At 33.6% G+C, this 16629-nt stretch overlaps 1 protein-coding gene across 4 annotated transcripts in view; it reads right to left on the bottom strand.

The window, feature by feature from the left end:
* Positions 1-16629, bottom strand: part of Dh44-R1 (Diuretic hormone 44 receptor 1) — an 83584-nt gene that overhangs the window by 22031 nt on the left and 44924 nt on the right. For all 4 annotated transcript variants that reach the window (XR_011173309.1, XM_069114354.1, XM_069114352.1 and 1 more), the window contains exon 2: positions 979-1168. Coding sequence is in view for 3 of the 4 variants with exons in the window: in XM_069114354.1 (XP_068970455.1) it covers positions 979-1168 (190 nt within the window). In the remaining variant the exon portion in view is untranslated. The remainder of the gene's footprint in view (positions 1-978; positions 1169-16629) is intronic.

The raw sequence follows: 16629 nt of genomic DNA, 5'->3' as shown, positions 1-16629 counted from the left end.
CCTAGATGCTCTTTGAAAATTTCATTTACGCTATTTCCATAATTTCACTTCTTCCATACTCAGTCCATAATCGTCCCTTTACCGAATCGAAAACCGTAACAATGGTTCGTTAAATTTATTTAAATTCGATCTACTTTTCGATCAAATTTCAGTATCACGAACACGTTTTGTTTGCGAATCTGGAATTTTACGCTTCCTCTATTTCGCAATTCCATTCTCCCGTAAAACCCATTTTTGTGCTCGAATAATAATCCTTCAAAGCTTATCTTTCAGTTACATTCGAGTTTTTATCCCACGGACGGTTGCTTTCATCCAACGACCGTTGGTTTTATTTAACGAATAGAAAGAATGCGTTATAAGGTTTGCTCCATTTTGCGAGGCTCCATTTCCGGAGACGATGGAAACACAGCACCTTTCAAACGATGCGGTTAATAAATGATCAGAATTGCGAGTGCCAGGTGAAACGTCGTTTCCTTGCTCGTTAACGTGCACAGGGCAAAAAGATACTATCGCGTTTCTTTGAACATGCCGATCGACCTATGCATAAAAGGCCGAATATTCGTTTGCGAATATTTTTCATCGATTTCACGGTGCACCGTACATGCAAATCGCTATCATATTACGTTAAAATTCCAAGTAAGATCTAATCTATATGAAAATTTCGAAGCCTTTTATGGATCTCAAGACGATTCTCTCACATTCTATAACAATAGTTTAGTAATTATATAAATATAGTTTAGTAATCTATTTATTAATAGTCTATAATAATAATTTTTCTTTCTACGAATCTTCTCACACTTCTAATAAGTTCAAGATGAAAATCGTCTACTCGCAAGTAAAGAGAAATCTCTTAATTGTAAATGTTACATATATTGTACAATGTGGTTCCTTTTTACGTTTCTAGACAAGTATTAGCTTTTACTAATATTCTACTAGTATTCTGCAGTTTTTAATAAATGCAAAACGAAAATCACTTACTTGCAATAAAGAAAAATAGAAACAGCGATGATCAGTGTAAACAAGGAGATGCTGTATCCAACGAAGTAGATTGTATTTGAAATAACCTCGACACTGCCCTCGATATCTGGCACGCGGAGATCTCGGCAGAGGCTGTAGTTGGTATAGTTGCTCCAATTACCGTCTAGCCTGCACCAGCGACTCGCGTTCTCTGCAAATGATCCGAATTAGTCCCATTAGTGTTCACGAATTTAACATCTCGTTTTTCTATCTAGGAATACGTAATTACTTTATCACGGAAGCACTCGGTGGGATTTGAGACGCGTGATGTAAAAATTGAAGGACTATTTCCCACGAGAGAATAAACTCAAAGTAGATCGGTTTTACGGGGAAAGTTCGAGCAATTTAGTCGGGTGAATTGGAATTACCATAGAGATGACCTCACCTGGTTACCTTTGATCTTTCGTAATCGAAGTATTTGGTGATAGAAACTAGTTGCAGAAATGATCTGTATTATTAGATCACGTGTTATTGAAATATTCAAGTTGTATTCAAATCGATGTATTTACATTTCATATCTTTTGTGTTTACTAGCTTACTCGGTATTTTTTCAAAATAACTCTTTAAGTACACGATTCTTTCAAAATATCGTGTCTTTCGTCGACGTAACTTCCACACGATTTAGCGTACAACTAAAAATTTGGAAAGAAGACTAACAAAGCGTGATTCTCTCTGTTAAATATCACTTAAGTGTATAAAAATCCGCAGCCTTTCGTTTCCTATAATATAAATGTGATACTCCAACGGCGACGCCTTTCGACTTTTAAGAGTTAAATATAAATGCGATAAGCTCGACGACTACGTGCCCAGCGGTTGAAATCGACAGATTTTCGAGCCAATAACGCTGATATTTGCGGAACCGCAACGAATGTCGGTCGCCTGGCATTATTCACGATCGCCAAAAGAAAGTGCTTGCATTAGTCGATAAGACTATGGAAGAAAGGTCATTCGCGAAAGAGCATGCAAACGAGTTTCTTAATTTACACGAGTTACGGGGTCTTCGCCGTTCTTCCGAGTCGATAATTAATGAACGACAGCTACTTCGTCACGCTACGACGAATTTAACGTTGCGTTTTATTCAGTCTGCCTATATTTAAGTTTCCACGTTAACGCCGTGAATTAATTATCGAGGCCTTTCTGAATACTGTCAAAGTAATTTCCAGCGTGAGCCTTGACAAAGCCTTTAAAATCACCATGGTTAACGTTAGGTTAATCAAATTTTCATTCATTCATATTGTAAAGTCTGTTGGGATAGTAAATTTCTTCGTTAAATTCTAAGTAAAAATATTAATTTATTACTGAGTTTCTAAGCTAAGGATAAATTACAAAGCTCCATCGATCTGCAATTTTTAATTTGTATTCCTTTTGGAAGAAAGAATGACGAAATCATAAAATGAATCCTTGCCTTCAAGAGCAATGATTCTTAAAAGCCCGCAACGAGGAAGTTTGTATTTAATAAACGAGAACGAGTGTAATACGTTTAGTAATTAAAATGCGAGTAATCCTTAACCAAGTTCTGTGATTAATGAAAAGGAAAAGTCGGGTGAGAAGACTTATCGGGATTGTGTTTCAACATTTGACGGTTAAATGCCGGGCAAATATACTTTGGACGCTTGCAGAAAGCTCGTAATTGTAGAGGAATGGAAGTTTAATCGTACGAAAGCAAACTCAAAGCGCTTTCGTTATTACTTTATGGGACATCTTACCATTTACAAATTAAAATTTAAAATCGGTTTCGCAACTTAATTGTGAGACATTTAATGCGACGAGGATTAGACAAGCTATCGTATCTATTAAGTACAACACTGATTAAATTATTTATTCGTAAATAATCGTGTCCTAGAATATAAATGTTTAATTCTACTTTCTTAAATATCGTAGGTACCTACTTACAAGCTTTCGTTCTGCAAATATTCTCACTCTTTTTCCACAACACCTTGTACAACGCAGGGTTACATTACTGCAAAACAACACGCAGGAACATTCGACAAACACGAAAGTTCACTTCAGCCGAAGCAGCTGCTAATAAAACACAAAATTAAGTTTCTTCCGGTCGCACATCGCAAACTTCGTGCAACGTTTGTTTTCTCTCTTTGTTACGCGACGACATATCGCATTTGTGGCAAACTGCGATTTCCACGTGAGTTTCGAAAAACACAAAGCGCATCGTATTCCGATTTCTTTCGTCGAAAAAATGCCGGTCGATGGGAAAACGCGATACGTTGAAAAACTGAATCTGCCACACTGGCGCGAACTAATTCGTCGCGATTCCATTCTCGATTATCTGTTTTGTATACGCGTGACAATCACCGGTGCATCGATTTTCACTGGAGTATTTCCGGATCTCGTCGGACAAAGGAACGGTCCAGTAACAACGTTCGAACGAGAAATACTATTGCCTACGCTACGGTCAATTTGGATTTTTTTCCTTTACTTTGTTCCTTTGTTTTTAATTTTTTTCTTTAGTTTCACCGCATATTCGAAAAGTTGGTAACGAATACTTTATGAAAAATTTGATCGAATGCGATAATTGCATTAACGATATAATTATGAGAAATTCATGTCGTGCAATTTCTAGATTGCGCGTGAAATTTTCAAAACTGTTGCTTTTCTTGTCGATGAAATATAAAAGTGTCGGATAAACTGTCAGGTAGAATGGTTTACTGGAAATACACGTCATACGTTGTAGTTTGCTCTGTACACAATGGAAAGTGGAGGATAGCATTCATGTATTAGATTGGATACCTCAGTTACTATGTAGACGTGAATCCAATCGAAAATTGCTTGGGGATACGCGAAGCTCCGGCTTAGAGAAAATTGTTTGCAGAGAATCGAATAATTAACGAGACAGATATGATTGATATGCAAATAGGATATAACATGGGAACGTCAGATCAATTTGGTTGATAGTATGTCTGGATTGTGTGGGGCTAGTTTAGATAACCATAGTGACTCAAGAAAGTATTTGAACATTCATACCGAAAGTTCGATATCTAACTATCATCTAAACATTCTTCTTATACGAATATATCTACCTTCAAAATAATAAATTAACACTATGAAAATGTTAAAAGAATATCGTAGAAACATCGTTATATTGAAAAATATTTTTGAAAGTCTACAGACTAACGAGAAAACAAATGCTGAATTCATTAAATTGCGAAAAGGTAGGATATGGTCTGTATGGCAAGAATGAGAATGGAAGATTTTATTAGAGCGTATGTAATGCGAAGCAACATCGTGTTCCTTTATAACGATGTATTTCGTATAATAATCAAATGCGTACGATTTCCATAACATTAGCCTGCAGTCAATGGAAATATCCGTGTGGCTATTTATAGTGTTTCGTGAAATAGGATTTTCAAGTCTTCGAGGAAACATGACCATTATAACGCAGTATTTTAAAAAATACTGTTTACATAATTTCATGCTCGAAATGAAAAGTATCATATCGCCTTATTTATATGTATTGCAGACGTCAATATATTTTAATAATTGCGATAAAATTTATTTCTCTACAAGAACGGAATAGAAATATAATAAAATTTTAGTCATTTATTAAAATGTTGAATTTTCTAAATAATTTATATATTATAATTTATTATTATATTGTCCTTAATATTTTATACCTTAATTTATATTTTATATTTATATTTAAAGTTCTACAAATCTATATAAAAACTTTTAATTAAATTTTATAAAAATTGTGTAGTAGAAAACGTAGAACAAGTTAAAATTTTTTAGAAAAATATAACGACATGAAAAAATAGCGAGTATAATAGTGGTATTTGAGGGAATCGAATATTGTGTTTTCTATTTTGAACAACTCTGAAACTCTGAAATATTTTTCTGCAAGTTTAATTGCTCTCAATTTTGACATCTACGTTGGCGGATGACAATCGATACAATATTAAGTGATTTCGATCGAGTTGACTGTTCAAACTGATAGTTTGCATCTTATGTATAATAGTTTCGAGTTTCGATCATTCAAATCTGTTCATTTCATCCCGTAAAAAATATGATCAAAGTCTTTTTATTTGATCTTTAATGTTTAGAACCTTTTTATAAATATTTGCACAATTTGTTATTCACTTTTTTACGTTTCAAGATTAAAAAAGAAATATAACATACTTTTAAAGTTAAAGTGCCTCACATATAAAAGAAATGGAATCTTTTAATTTTCCAAATAAACGAAACCACCGAGGGACGTAGAACATAACGCAAACCAATTTCAGATAATATCTACATCTTCTAAATTCCTTGCACGAGTATCGGAATGTGGAACTTGATAATAATTCCACAAATATTTCCAATCTTATACTTAAGATTATTATTATTATTATTTCTAACCGAAATGAACAAAATTCTACGCGTATAAAACACATTACTTTCGCGTTAAAAATATTCATATAAAAAATACTTTCACAATTCTTTTATACAATTAAATAATATCTGCTATTATTAGCGAAATTTTACAAGTAGTAAAATATTACACATAAAGTGTATCGAAATGAATAAATTCAGTTTCCTCTATAAAATATTCTAATCATCCTAAAATATCGTATAAAATATACGAGATCTGAGCCATGAAAAGAATCATTTTCTCTGCAGCGGAGGCAAAGTTTGAAGAGTGCATCGTCTATGGAAAGATATAAAAATATCTTAGTATATAATACCTCTCAGACCATATTATTGGTCCCCTGTGAATTGCCTGATAATAAGATACTTTAGCGTCGAAGCGAGTCTGTATCACGATGTACGAGTTATTCTGCTCTGCTGGCAGGTAAATAGGATACAAGCCATATTCCTTTCGTCCTTATTTCTTCCGCTTTTTTCTTCTTCCGCGATGCTTATCTTTATTTTCCTCACGGGTTTCAACTTTCGTTCTTCGTTGTTCGTAATTGAAACGCTAATTATGAAGCAGCGAAACGAGCACAAGTTGAGCCAGAAAATTTCCTCTCGTTGGCGGAGGCTTGCCGATTATTTGGCCATAAGTTGGAAAAGTTTGCTGAGAAGGCGGAAGAGAGCGTCAACCACGTTCTTATTGTGACGAGATTAACCACCTGGAAATTGTAGTCTCCGCTGCTTTCTGCCGGTGATACGAGTAAAATTGTGAAAGTATTTTAACGATTGGACGCAAGTTTCGGATTAAAGATAGCGATGTGCTTATGACACTTTTGTTGATTTATTAAATATCAACGTAACGGTAGCACGTAGTGTCATAAATGAGATTAATAATTTGGATTAAGTAGTCATAACAAGAGCCGGAGTTTTATTACGTCTCGTTTTACCTTTTATTTGGAAATAAGAAACAATAAAAAGTAGCATTTACGTAACAGCATAGAGTAGTATAGACGGTGAAAGGAAACAACTCATCTTTCTTCCGATAAAGGCTTATTTTTTTCACTAAAATAATTTGGTACAGTATTATTTATTCTCGTCTTCGTATCTTTTACTTTAAATTGAGCTGTCCGACCAGTTATTTTTAAAGGTATTCTTTAGAAGATTGATACAACTTAAAAAAATCATTGATGGGTTAATAATGGAAAATATTTTACTTCTTCCAATCTGTAAGTGCGCGTGTGCGTGATATTTCATTTGGTGGTTTTATATAGCAACGTAGAAAACTAAGTTACAATTTTTTCGAAAAAAACCTTTGTTTCCTGAAACGATTGTAATCAAATTTAGTAATTATCTTTTATACAATTTTTCTTCTGTGATCCTTAAACAGCCGCTTTCTTGGCTAAATTAAGTTAAACAACTTTTTCGTGTCACAGAGTTGCACGGTTGCTATTATTTTATGTTAAAAAGAGAAAAGAAAGGAAAAGAAGAGGAAACATTTTATGGAGCTAACGATCTCACTTTCGCAAGCATTTTTCTGAAAACTTCAACTTCTTTAAAAGAATATTAATAGAATACCAATTATGGTCCATTGTACATCAGGTACCACAGAAAAAATCTTCCTTTATAATGATCTTTTATTTCCTTAAGAATAAGATCTTCGATGAAAAAGTCATTGAGATAATGTTAATTATAATAGCCAATTATCTTTTCCTGTATCGGGCTTCTAATTAAAAATATTCCTAAAACTACCACGTACAGTGAAAGTAACGAAATTATTTCACACGATAAGTTTTGTTATAGCAATTAATAATCTCGTATAAGTAAGCTCAGATTACTGACTTACTTCTGATGACGATTAAAATCCCCGAATGAGACATCTCGTAGATAAAAAAAAGAGAGAGATTATTAAATAAAACAACGTGATATTCTAAAAGGATATCAAACGACATTTTCAATCTATTCTCATACATATTTTGCCTTACTTAGATTTTTAAATATCGCATAACAGCTATTGAGATACAAACAAAATTGTAACTCGTAAAACAATTTCCAAACATCAAACTCGAATTTCACTTCGAAAATCATGGAATATGTAATACAGGAAGATTATTTTATGGCTTAGTCTAGACGCAGACGCTAACATTCGTAATATATCCCAGCTTCAATGCAATCCACCGTTTATAATCCTTAATTCTACATGATCCGGAATAATTCTACAATCTAAGCTCGTCCTGGCATGCGATCGATATTCGCGTTGCACGCTTGTATTTCAGAAATACATACCGTCATGTCACGTTAAAACCATAGATTCCCACTTCTCTTTCTCCTTTCATTTCGGTAAAAGATTCACGATCGACGAATACCAAAAAAGATATCGAATGTTCGTAAGATGAAAGAATAGAGAGAAATCTTCTGTTCAACTCCCCTTTTGTTTGAGAAGTCAATAAGACTGTATTTTGGAGGAAATCTTTTCGCAATCTTTTTATTTTCGCTCCTCCAAAAGGACGAACTGCCTCCTGGGATTTCTGTTTATATTATCACTATTATCCGTAATTGTTTCGATTTGATTTAGTCGTTCTAAATGTGTTAATTAGATTTTTCAGGCAAATGGAATCAGGTTTTTAAGGGAAAATATTAGATTTGATTTCTTTGTTCGAAGTAAAATTGATCAACGGATAATTTGGGTTTCGTTAAAATAACAATCGTTAATTTGCTAAATGACTGGATCTAAGAAATAGGCTTATTATCTCTTGATGATTTAATTAATGTTCCATCGCGGATTAACTAAAATAGCCCGTTTTGTCAAAAGTAGAAGCAGTGCTATTGTATGGAAATCGATAATTAAACGCTTCGTATCTATTCAGTTCGTTTTGTATTCTTCTCTTGCCGTTAGAGATCAAATATTTGTCGGCATGGTTGCTGCATTTCAATTGAAACATTTATTGTGCTCTTTGTAAATATTTTCACTTTATTCGGGTAAACGTTCGAGTGCAGTATTTGAACTCTGCAATTGAGATTTTCGGCGCGTACAGCTTTTGTTATAGCTGCGAGTTAGGTAGCATTCTTTTATGAAAAACCAGATTCATTCAGAATCTTCTCAAAATCCACCTTTTTAATTTCACGTCAAATATTCGATAAGAAAAGAAACCGGTAAAATAAGGCAATCTGATATTTCGTCCACTTTTGTTCTTAGCTTTTGTGAGCCAGCCGGTAAACTTCTCAATGGTAAGCGTATCCGTCAACTTCAGCATGGTAACGTAATATTACTATTTCATTGAAGTTAGCTTATTCATAGTTGCAGTTATAATCGTGGCATTTACTTCAGAGGTGAAGGAGGTTCGCGCGCTGGGGGTGAACCAGCTTCCTCTGCATTGAACGATAAGTGGACTGAATGGAACGGAAGACATTGTCTGTTTAGGATGCGAACTTCGCCAGTCAGTATTCGAGTAGAAATACAGCGTTTAAGAATCCGATCGCAAGCTTGGAGATCAGAACCACTGTATAATAGTATGCTTCGCGTCGATATTTCATGGGCTGATAAAATTGAAAAGCAAGATCAAGGAGAATTTTATTTTTTGGTATTGACTAAAATTGAAGAGTACAAAATACAACCAGTAAAAGATCAATACTGTACCAAATTAATAACTACAATTTCACCGAAACTTCAATCGACATCAATGAATTTCCCGAAATACAATCACATTTTATTAAGCACTTATTCAAAACTGTCGATAAATCATCGCGAGTCTTTGACGTAATGGAAAAGTCTTCAAAGCCCTCTCTACATGTTAATCAACTTCGATTTCATAAAAATCCGTTGTGATCGATACAGCTTGGCTTCGATTACAGCGTTCGATTCGAGGATTTACGACCCCATCACATATTCAACGTCTTCGGAGGAAGCTATTTTCATAAAATTTACAGACCCAAAGAACGTCGAGCTTTTGGTAGCCAGCTAAGTCTGTCAAGTTAAAATTATGCATTAAAATTATATCCGACCGCGCCCTCGGGTTCAAGGGGAACGTAATGAGTTGTTCATCCTTATCGTCCTCTCCTGCTCCTCTATAAATCTAAAAATTCTGTAGTTTAGTTTGGGGAGCAGGAAACCGCGTCCATAGATTATTCGTACCACAACAATTACGTCGAAATAGACAGGGTATGATATTTGTCTTTTTGTTGGCGAGCCGCTGATCGTTCATTCGATTAATTACAATCTCATTGGCTGTTGCTAATTCGACGTATACGAAACTTAACGAGATTGGATATGAGTGATGGATACTTTATAATTAGATGTGCCGATGAGAGGTGTTATTTATTGTTGACTATTTCTCGTGTTCGAATTATCAGATGTTAATGGCTTCGGGATCAGAATAGCGCGTTCATATGTATTTTAACTAGTTTGCCGAGGAATTAGAAAATGTATATTATTGCTCATCCGGACAGTTTGATCGGTGTGTATGTATTAATGCGTGAATTTTATGAGAGTGGAGAAAGATAAGAGTAATTTGATAATTAACAGCATAACGCTTGCTATATTTCTTATCGAATTGTCAGAATATGAACACAAATTAGCCATTATAAAAGCCATTACTAACATTCGACGTCTTTTTGTCAGTGTAGAAGACGCTTCTTAATCTGACTTTTAAGTCAGAGAAATTAAAGTAAAGAATTTGTCAAGCAACAAAATACTTTCGTAAGATTAGACAATTGTACGCTAAAGATATTTTTCATGCGTTAATATTCTTTGTACCTAACATCCTTAAAACTAAAGCGAGGTTGAGACATAAAAAATCGAGAATCGCAATAAGATTAAAATCCGCCGGGTACTTTAACTAACTAAAACATTACAACTGTCCGTCTAGATCAGCGGAATTGCATCGACCTCGGTAATGATCGATCTGGAACGAAGTACGCTAACTTCCGTCGATGACGGCGGAACCTTTCATTTCTCGAGTTCAGAGACGATTCTCCGAACTCGTTTAATTTCCAAGTGATGGAAGAGGGCCACGGTCCAAGACTAGCTTTATCGTTCCATCTCAAACATTCCGGGAACGTCAAAATGAAGTTACGCGACTCGAGATTGCTCACTCGCGCGTACGTGCACGATCATCACTGTTTGACAACGTAAATGTCCGGCCGTGGAACGTTCGCTGTAATTAACTAGAGTTCTTGTTGCTAACCTGACAATTGATGTGTCCGTTGTTAGATATGAAAGCGAGAAAATGCTTGGAAATGAAATTTGTATGCTACCATGTGAAAGATATAGGGAAAATCTGAGAGATAGAAGAATGATAAAAATCATTTTTATTCTATTAAGCGTTTATTTACGCCCACCTTGTATGTGTTATCGTTTAAAAGTTTCAATAGCACCGTAATGTGACACAACCGATTATATTCGTTGGATTTGAAAGGAATCTGAAGATGTACATAGAAATTGCAAGAGATGTTGCAGAAATAGTTTAATTGGATTAAATAAAAGGGAAAATGTATTCTGCCGTTCAAAAAAAGGGAAAAGAAGAAGAAGAGAAAAATAGGACACAGGAGAAATAAATAGGGATGAAATGGCGCAAAGAAAAGATGATTTTGGTATGTATATCGTCGAGGTAGTTTTATTTTCGTCCGATTACCAGTGGATATACACGCCATTTCTCTAGGGTCTGACTACACTAGTCTATCTACTACTTGCCACAGAGCGGTCACATGTTGGCTTGTACCATTTATTTCACTCTAACGTATAATCGAATGTTAACCATACAACGATGGTTAATATCGCCAATAATCGCTCTCTAGAAGTTGCATTGAAAATGCTTACTTTCTGATAAGAGAGCGAACGTTGTAAGTTTTTCAACTTTGGTGTTATGTTATAAGGATAAGTTTCTATTGGTTGGCACACTCTGCGATCTTAAATTGGTAATTCATTAAGTTAATTGAGATGAAAATTTATTTGTTAAACTTGTCTATTTGATATTAATCTTTGTAAAATAGTTTTTCATGTACGTAGGTAAGAACACAGTTATTCGACTATCTAAACAACATGTGCCGTAACCAGTTCGGATAATCAAGAGTCTATTTGAATATGCATATAATTAATTAAACAACTATTATGCTAAATTTATAGTAAAACATTAAAATCATTCTCCAACATACAGGGTTTCTTACTACTATACGATTTGTTTGATGAACAAAAAATCAAAATAAAAGATAAAGGTAAATTTACACGAAGTTCGCAATAAAAGCCTAAAGCTCAGATCATTTTGTTTATTGAAAGAATATAAAGCAGAGTAATTGTCTCTTTATGTACCATTAGGCTCAAACTGATGCTTAAAATAATGGATCGGACATGCTAAAGTTCACGACAACGACCGAGTTTATGATAAAAACTTGATTTCTCCACTCATTTTCAAGTTTAAGATTCGAAGAAATTTGAATGTCAATTCATAGATATAACAATTCATATAAAGATTCAATAACAATTCATAGAAACACAATTGTTTTTAATGATACAAAAAATATATTTTTTGCAATTCTCTTCACGTAAGAAACATAACTATTATTATTACTTAACCACTTATTGCTACTTTGTTTGAATCCCCTTAAATATTACTTAAATTAAATTTATATAAAAATTTGAAATTACTTATTCGGAATCCGATCTTGTTACTAATAAGAATTGCCTTCGATTTTCCTTTTTTCAGTTTATAACTCAGTGTTGACTACGAAGATTATTAGCCACAGCACCTAATTTTCTCTGTAATTTCCGTCCATTATATTTAATCATTTCAAAATTCGTTATAGGCAGAGACACGATGGAAATTTATCGACACGCCTGTCCGTTGTAGCCGTAGCCTGTGGGTCTAATGCACGTTAATCGGTGCTATCTGGCAAGCTGCGAATGTTATGGGATATTTCATCCATGTTGAAATTCGATTATCTCTTTCACGTTCCAGCCATTAGCTATTTATTGCCTTTTCCATTTGTTGCTTTTTACGTCTCGTCGCAAGAAAAATGAAAAAAATCGACCGAGTGTAATTGCATTGTCTTAGGATGCACTATTAATCGAATTACGCTACCTGACAATTCTATACGTAATCACTGTGCGCCGAGATTGTTGCTAATGCAATGTTCTTGCTTTCAAACGAAGATGATGCTCGTTATGTAAACACGTTGATAATATGACCAATTCATGCGGATTCTTCGTCGTCTAAGGAGGTTAATCAAGAATTAGTCTAATTTCAGATTTCGCTGAATTCAAATTGCTTTGAGAGGTTCGTAATTTTGAATGTAAATGCTTCCTGGTAGAGTCGATGCGACTGATATTTTAGTTTTGGAAATATCGAAATATACGAGAAAGCACTCGTATTATACACGTTCGACCTTTTAAATATTCGAATTTTTATGCCATTGGATTTAATAACTTCGGCAGTTATACAGCCTTACGTCTCGACAATTAAATGAACCAATTATCATTGATTATTAATTGCGTAATTTTGATTAAACCATATTATCGTAGTATATTAATTTTATAATATTAACTTTTAACAATTACTAGAATTAATAATTCTTGAATTAGTAAATTTGGAAATTTAATTTTCCAAGCTTTAGATTTTACAATTTTCAGAATTTCGAATCTCCAAACACAAACTTTCAATTCTTTCCTTCCAGAAAATATAAATTTTCCTCTGTTCGCTAAAAATAAATCGTTGCTCCACCGAACCGGCGAAATAAAACTCTTTTCGCTAATATTACTTTCCTCGAAAGTTCTTATCTGACGATCCGTTACATTATTAACCTGAATGCATTCTAAGAACTTGAAAGCATTTTAAATCTTTTTATTCTTCGTGCTAATGGACAGCAACGTTGTTCCACGAATTCCACTGAATCTCTCTGACCGACTAACAATCATTGTCATTAGTTTCGTGGAAAACTTGAATAACAGACTCTTTAAAGAGACTGTTCCGTAGTTTGAGTGGCGTGCGCTAGAGACATTTATACTTCGCCAAGTGCGACGAAGATAATTCAGCTTATGAAACAAAGCTCTTTGCATTCAAGCTATTCAACAATATAGTCCCTCTTATTTCATGTTGGAACAATGACCTCTACTCGAGACTTTGATTATCCAGACGTCGTTGTCATAAATTGTTCATCTGTTTAATTACATTTTTCACGACAATGCTATTTACGAGCAATGTTATTTACTTACGACAGAAATATATTCGAGTTCATTTGCAGACACCTTTAAACAAATCTTTTTATTAATTTGTTAATTAATAGTTATTTATAAGATTACTTTGAAAGGATATAATTGTCATTTTGTACTACAGTTCTGGTTTTTATCTTTACTTTGTTATTAAATAGGTTTTGATGTTCGATATTTAATTGATTCACACAGATTTACTTTTGTATCTTCTATATTTCACCACCATGTACAGCCATTACAACACATCGGATACTCTCTGATAATCAACACGTGGCAGAGGCGAAAACAAAAGAGTGTCGTTAGAAGTTGTACCAACTTTGCATGTAGAAACTAGTGATCATACCAACCTAACATTTTCCACAACATACTTTATATCGGAAGAGAATTGTTTTATAGAAACTATATGTTTCCCGATTTAATATTAATCTCTGCCTGTACTAAATCATTACTAAATCATTGCACTAAATCATTTTGTGTCAACCATGTAGGATATTCATTTCAGTTCTAAATGTCAAAATATCCCTATAATTTATACAATTTCATTAGGAAATTGCATTCGACATTGATATGTATGGATTACGTAGAAAGATGTGAATCGATAGCATATTTCTCGCATAATGGCATCTCTGCGTCCGATTAATGAATTTCATTTTCGTCGGAGAAAAAATTCCCAGAGAGGATTACCACTCGATAGAATTATAACAAATCGGATTATCATGTCAACGACATGACAATCCGACACGGACTTAATATCAACACTCGAATAAAGTATCAATTCGATCGAATTCCATGCCGGCGATAAAACTAATTAAATCGATTTCAAATTTTTCTGTGCCATTGAATTTAATAACTTCGGCTGTTATATAGCCTTTGTGTCTCGATAATTAAATGAAGCAATTATCATTGATTATTAATTGCGTAATTTTGATTAAATCACATTATCGTAGAATATTAATTTTATAATATTAATTTTTAACAATTATTAAAATTAACAATTCTTGAATTAGTAAGTATGCACATAATTCCCATATGTCCATGAATTATTAATTATACATATTCATAATATTGGTATACATTTCCAGGTCATGAATATAAGCGGACTCTTAATAATAATTAATCAATTCATACATTATATATAACTGTATATGATTAGATATTATTTCATAATTTTCTATGTACATTCGCTTCTATCGAATAAGAATACGAAAATATCTCTTACGATGGAAATTAATAAAATGACGTCTTGCCGATATAATGGACATTAGATTTTCATCAGTTACGTATTCGTATCTCTTCGTGAAATGCATTTTCCGCGTACAGGAAGTTTCTACTTCCTTTCCCACGTCCTCTAAATTTCTACAGGACAGCCAGTCAACTGCAATCTACAAACCGTTCAAGAGTCCCAGACTGCAACTACCTCTTCAACAAACCAATCCCAGCAATGCAGAAGTTATAAACCTCCGAATCTAGTTAGAACTTGACATCCATCACGTTTACCAGTATTTAGCTCCCTTACTTTATATATCTATTTAATGGAAAGGCTTTGAAGGATTTGCATACAACGAGAGATTGAGTATAACTCTTGTGGATATCAACGACTGGAGTAAAGTCAAAATTTGCATGGTCATCTATCTGGATTCTACGAGTACTAATTTTAAGGATAATGTTAAAATATATATTAGGTGTATAAATGAATAACGAAATTATAAATAAATGAAAATAAAAGATTCAGCGAAACTTTCGGAGTTTATTTAAAAAGAAATACTGTAAGTTGTTCAAAGTGTATTCGTCGTTACTGTTTAGAACTTTATGTCATGTATTTGGTAAACTATTGCGTCCTTAGACAAAATACAATCGTGCGGGCACTGACAAAGGAGAACGTTCTGTGAAATTGCTGCGGGGCAACGCGAGATCACACATTGCTTCTACGACAAAGGACATCATAACGAGTCTTGTTTCAGACGTCTCGCAGCAGCCAGCTTATTCGCTAGACATTACTACTTCGGATCACCTGTTCCGATCGGTGCAACACACTTTACCCTATACTTACTTGCAATTAGTGAATGTGATACAAAAATCACTTGACGATTAGATCTTGTTTAAATACACAGCATTTTTCCGTGGTGGAATTCAACTCTTGTCTGATAGACGGTTTTAAGTCGTAGGAAACAATAGCAAATACTCTGATTGCATCGCTTGCAGTATTTTTTTTGTATTTGTCTTTAAATAAACTTTGAGTTTCGCTAAAGAATTTGAATTATTCACTTGCACAGCTAATACAATCGTATTCTAATAATATTATTATAATAATTATTATTGATCTAATATTCACAGTAAAAGTCAAATAACATTACAAAAGTTAAATGAGATCAGTTACAGCAAATAGCTAACGCATCAGACAGGCAAAATACAAATAAACTACATTCTTTAATCTTATTTTCTTAAAACCAAATTTCAATCTATCTTCGTCTTTTCATCTTCGCAAAATTAACTTTTAATTTCCGTCTACCCCCATTCTCCGACCGTAATTAAGCGCAGTTTAAACAAGAAGCGACAATTTCAAGTTCTTTTCTTTAATCGAGCGGAGAAATGCCAAGACAGAATCACATCGAAAGAGTTATTTTTACCGCTAATGCTGATTTCCAGTGCCATCAACATTTTCATGACTCCAAGTCGCTTGTTTCATCCTATTACAGTTACTTCTGTAATAGTGTTGATAATTTGTTAATGATTTTCCATCAAGTTTTGGTCGTTTTACGTGGAATCTCTGCTCGATTAGCTCCTTTGAACATTGATTGGTTTTCTGTTTTCCATTGCGTGGAACTGTTTCGTAACAACGTAGATAGATCCATAATGAAGGTTTTCGATTTATTTTTCTACCAATTCTGAGAATATAATTACCGATATAAATAAAAAGCAAAAAACAATGTTATATGAAATTATTTCATATGAAATAAAATAATTGAAACGATTCATAGTTTCAAATTGTTATTTTTTTTTTGTTCTTATTTGAAATAAAATTTTTTCTAAAAACTATGATTTTTGTTGAAACTTTCTCGCAAAATCGTTCA

Source organism: Bombus flavifrons, chromosome 5 (genome assembly GCF_040668555.2).
Source record: "Bombus flavifrons isolate JBK064 chromosome 5, iyBomFlav1_principal, whole genome shotgun sequence".
Lineage (NCBI taxonomy): Eukaryota > Metazoa > Arthropoda > Insecta > Hymenoptera > Apidae > Bombus > Bombus flavifrons.
The sequence above is the reverse complement of the archived record's forward strand: the minus strand, read 5'-3'. Positions and strand labels throughout refer to the sequence as shown.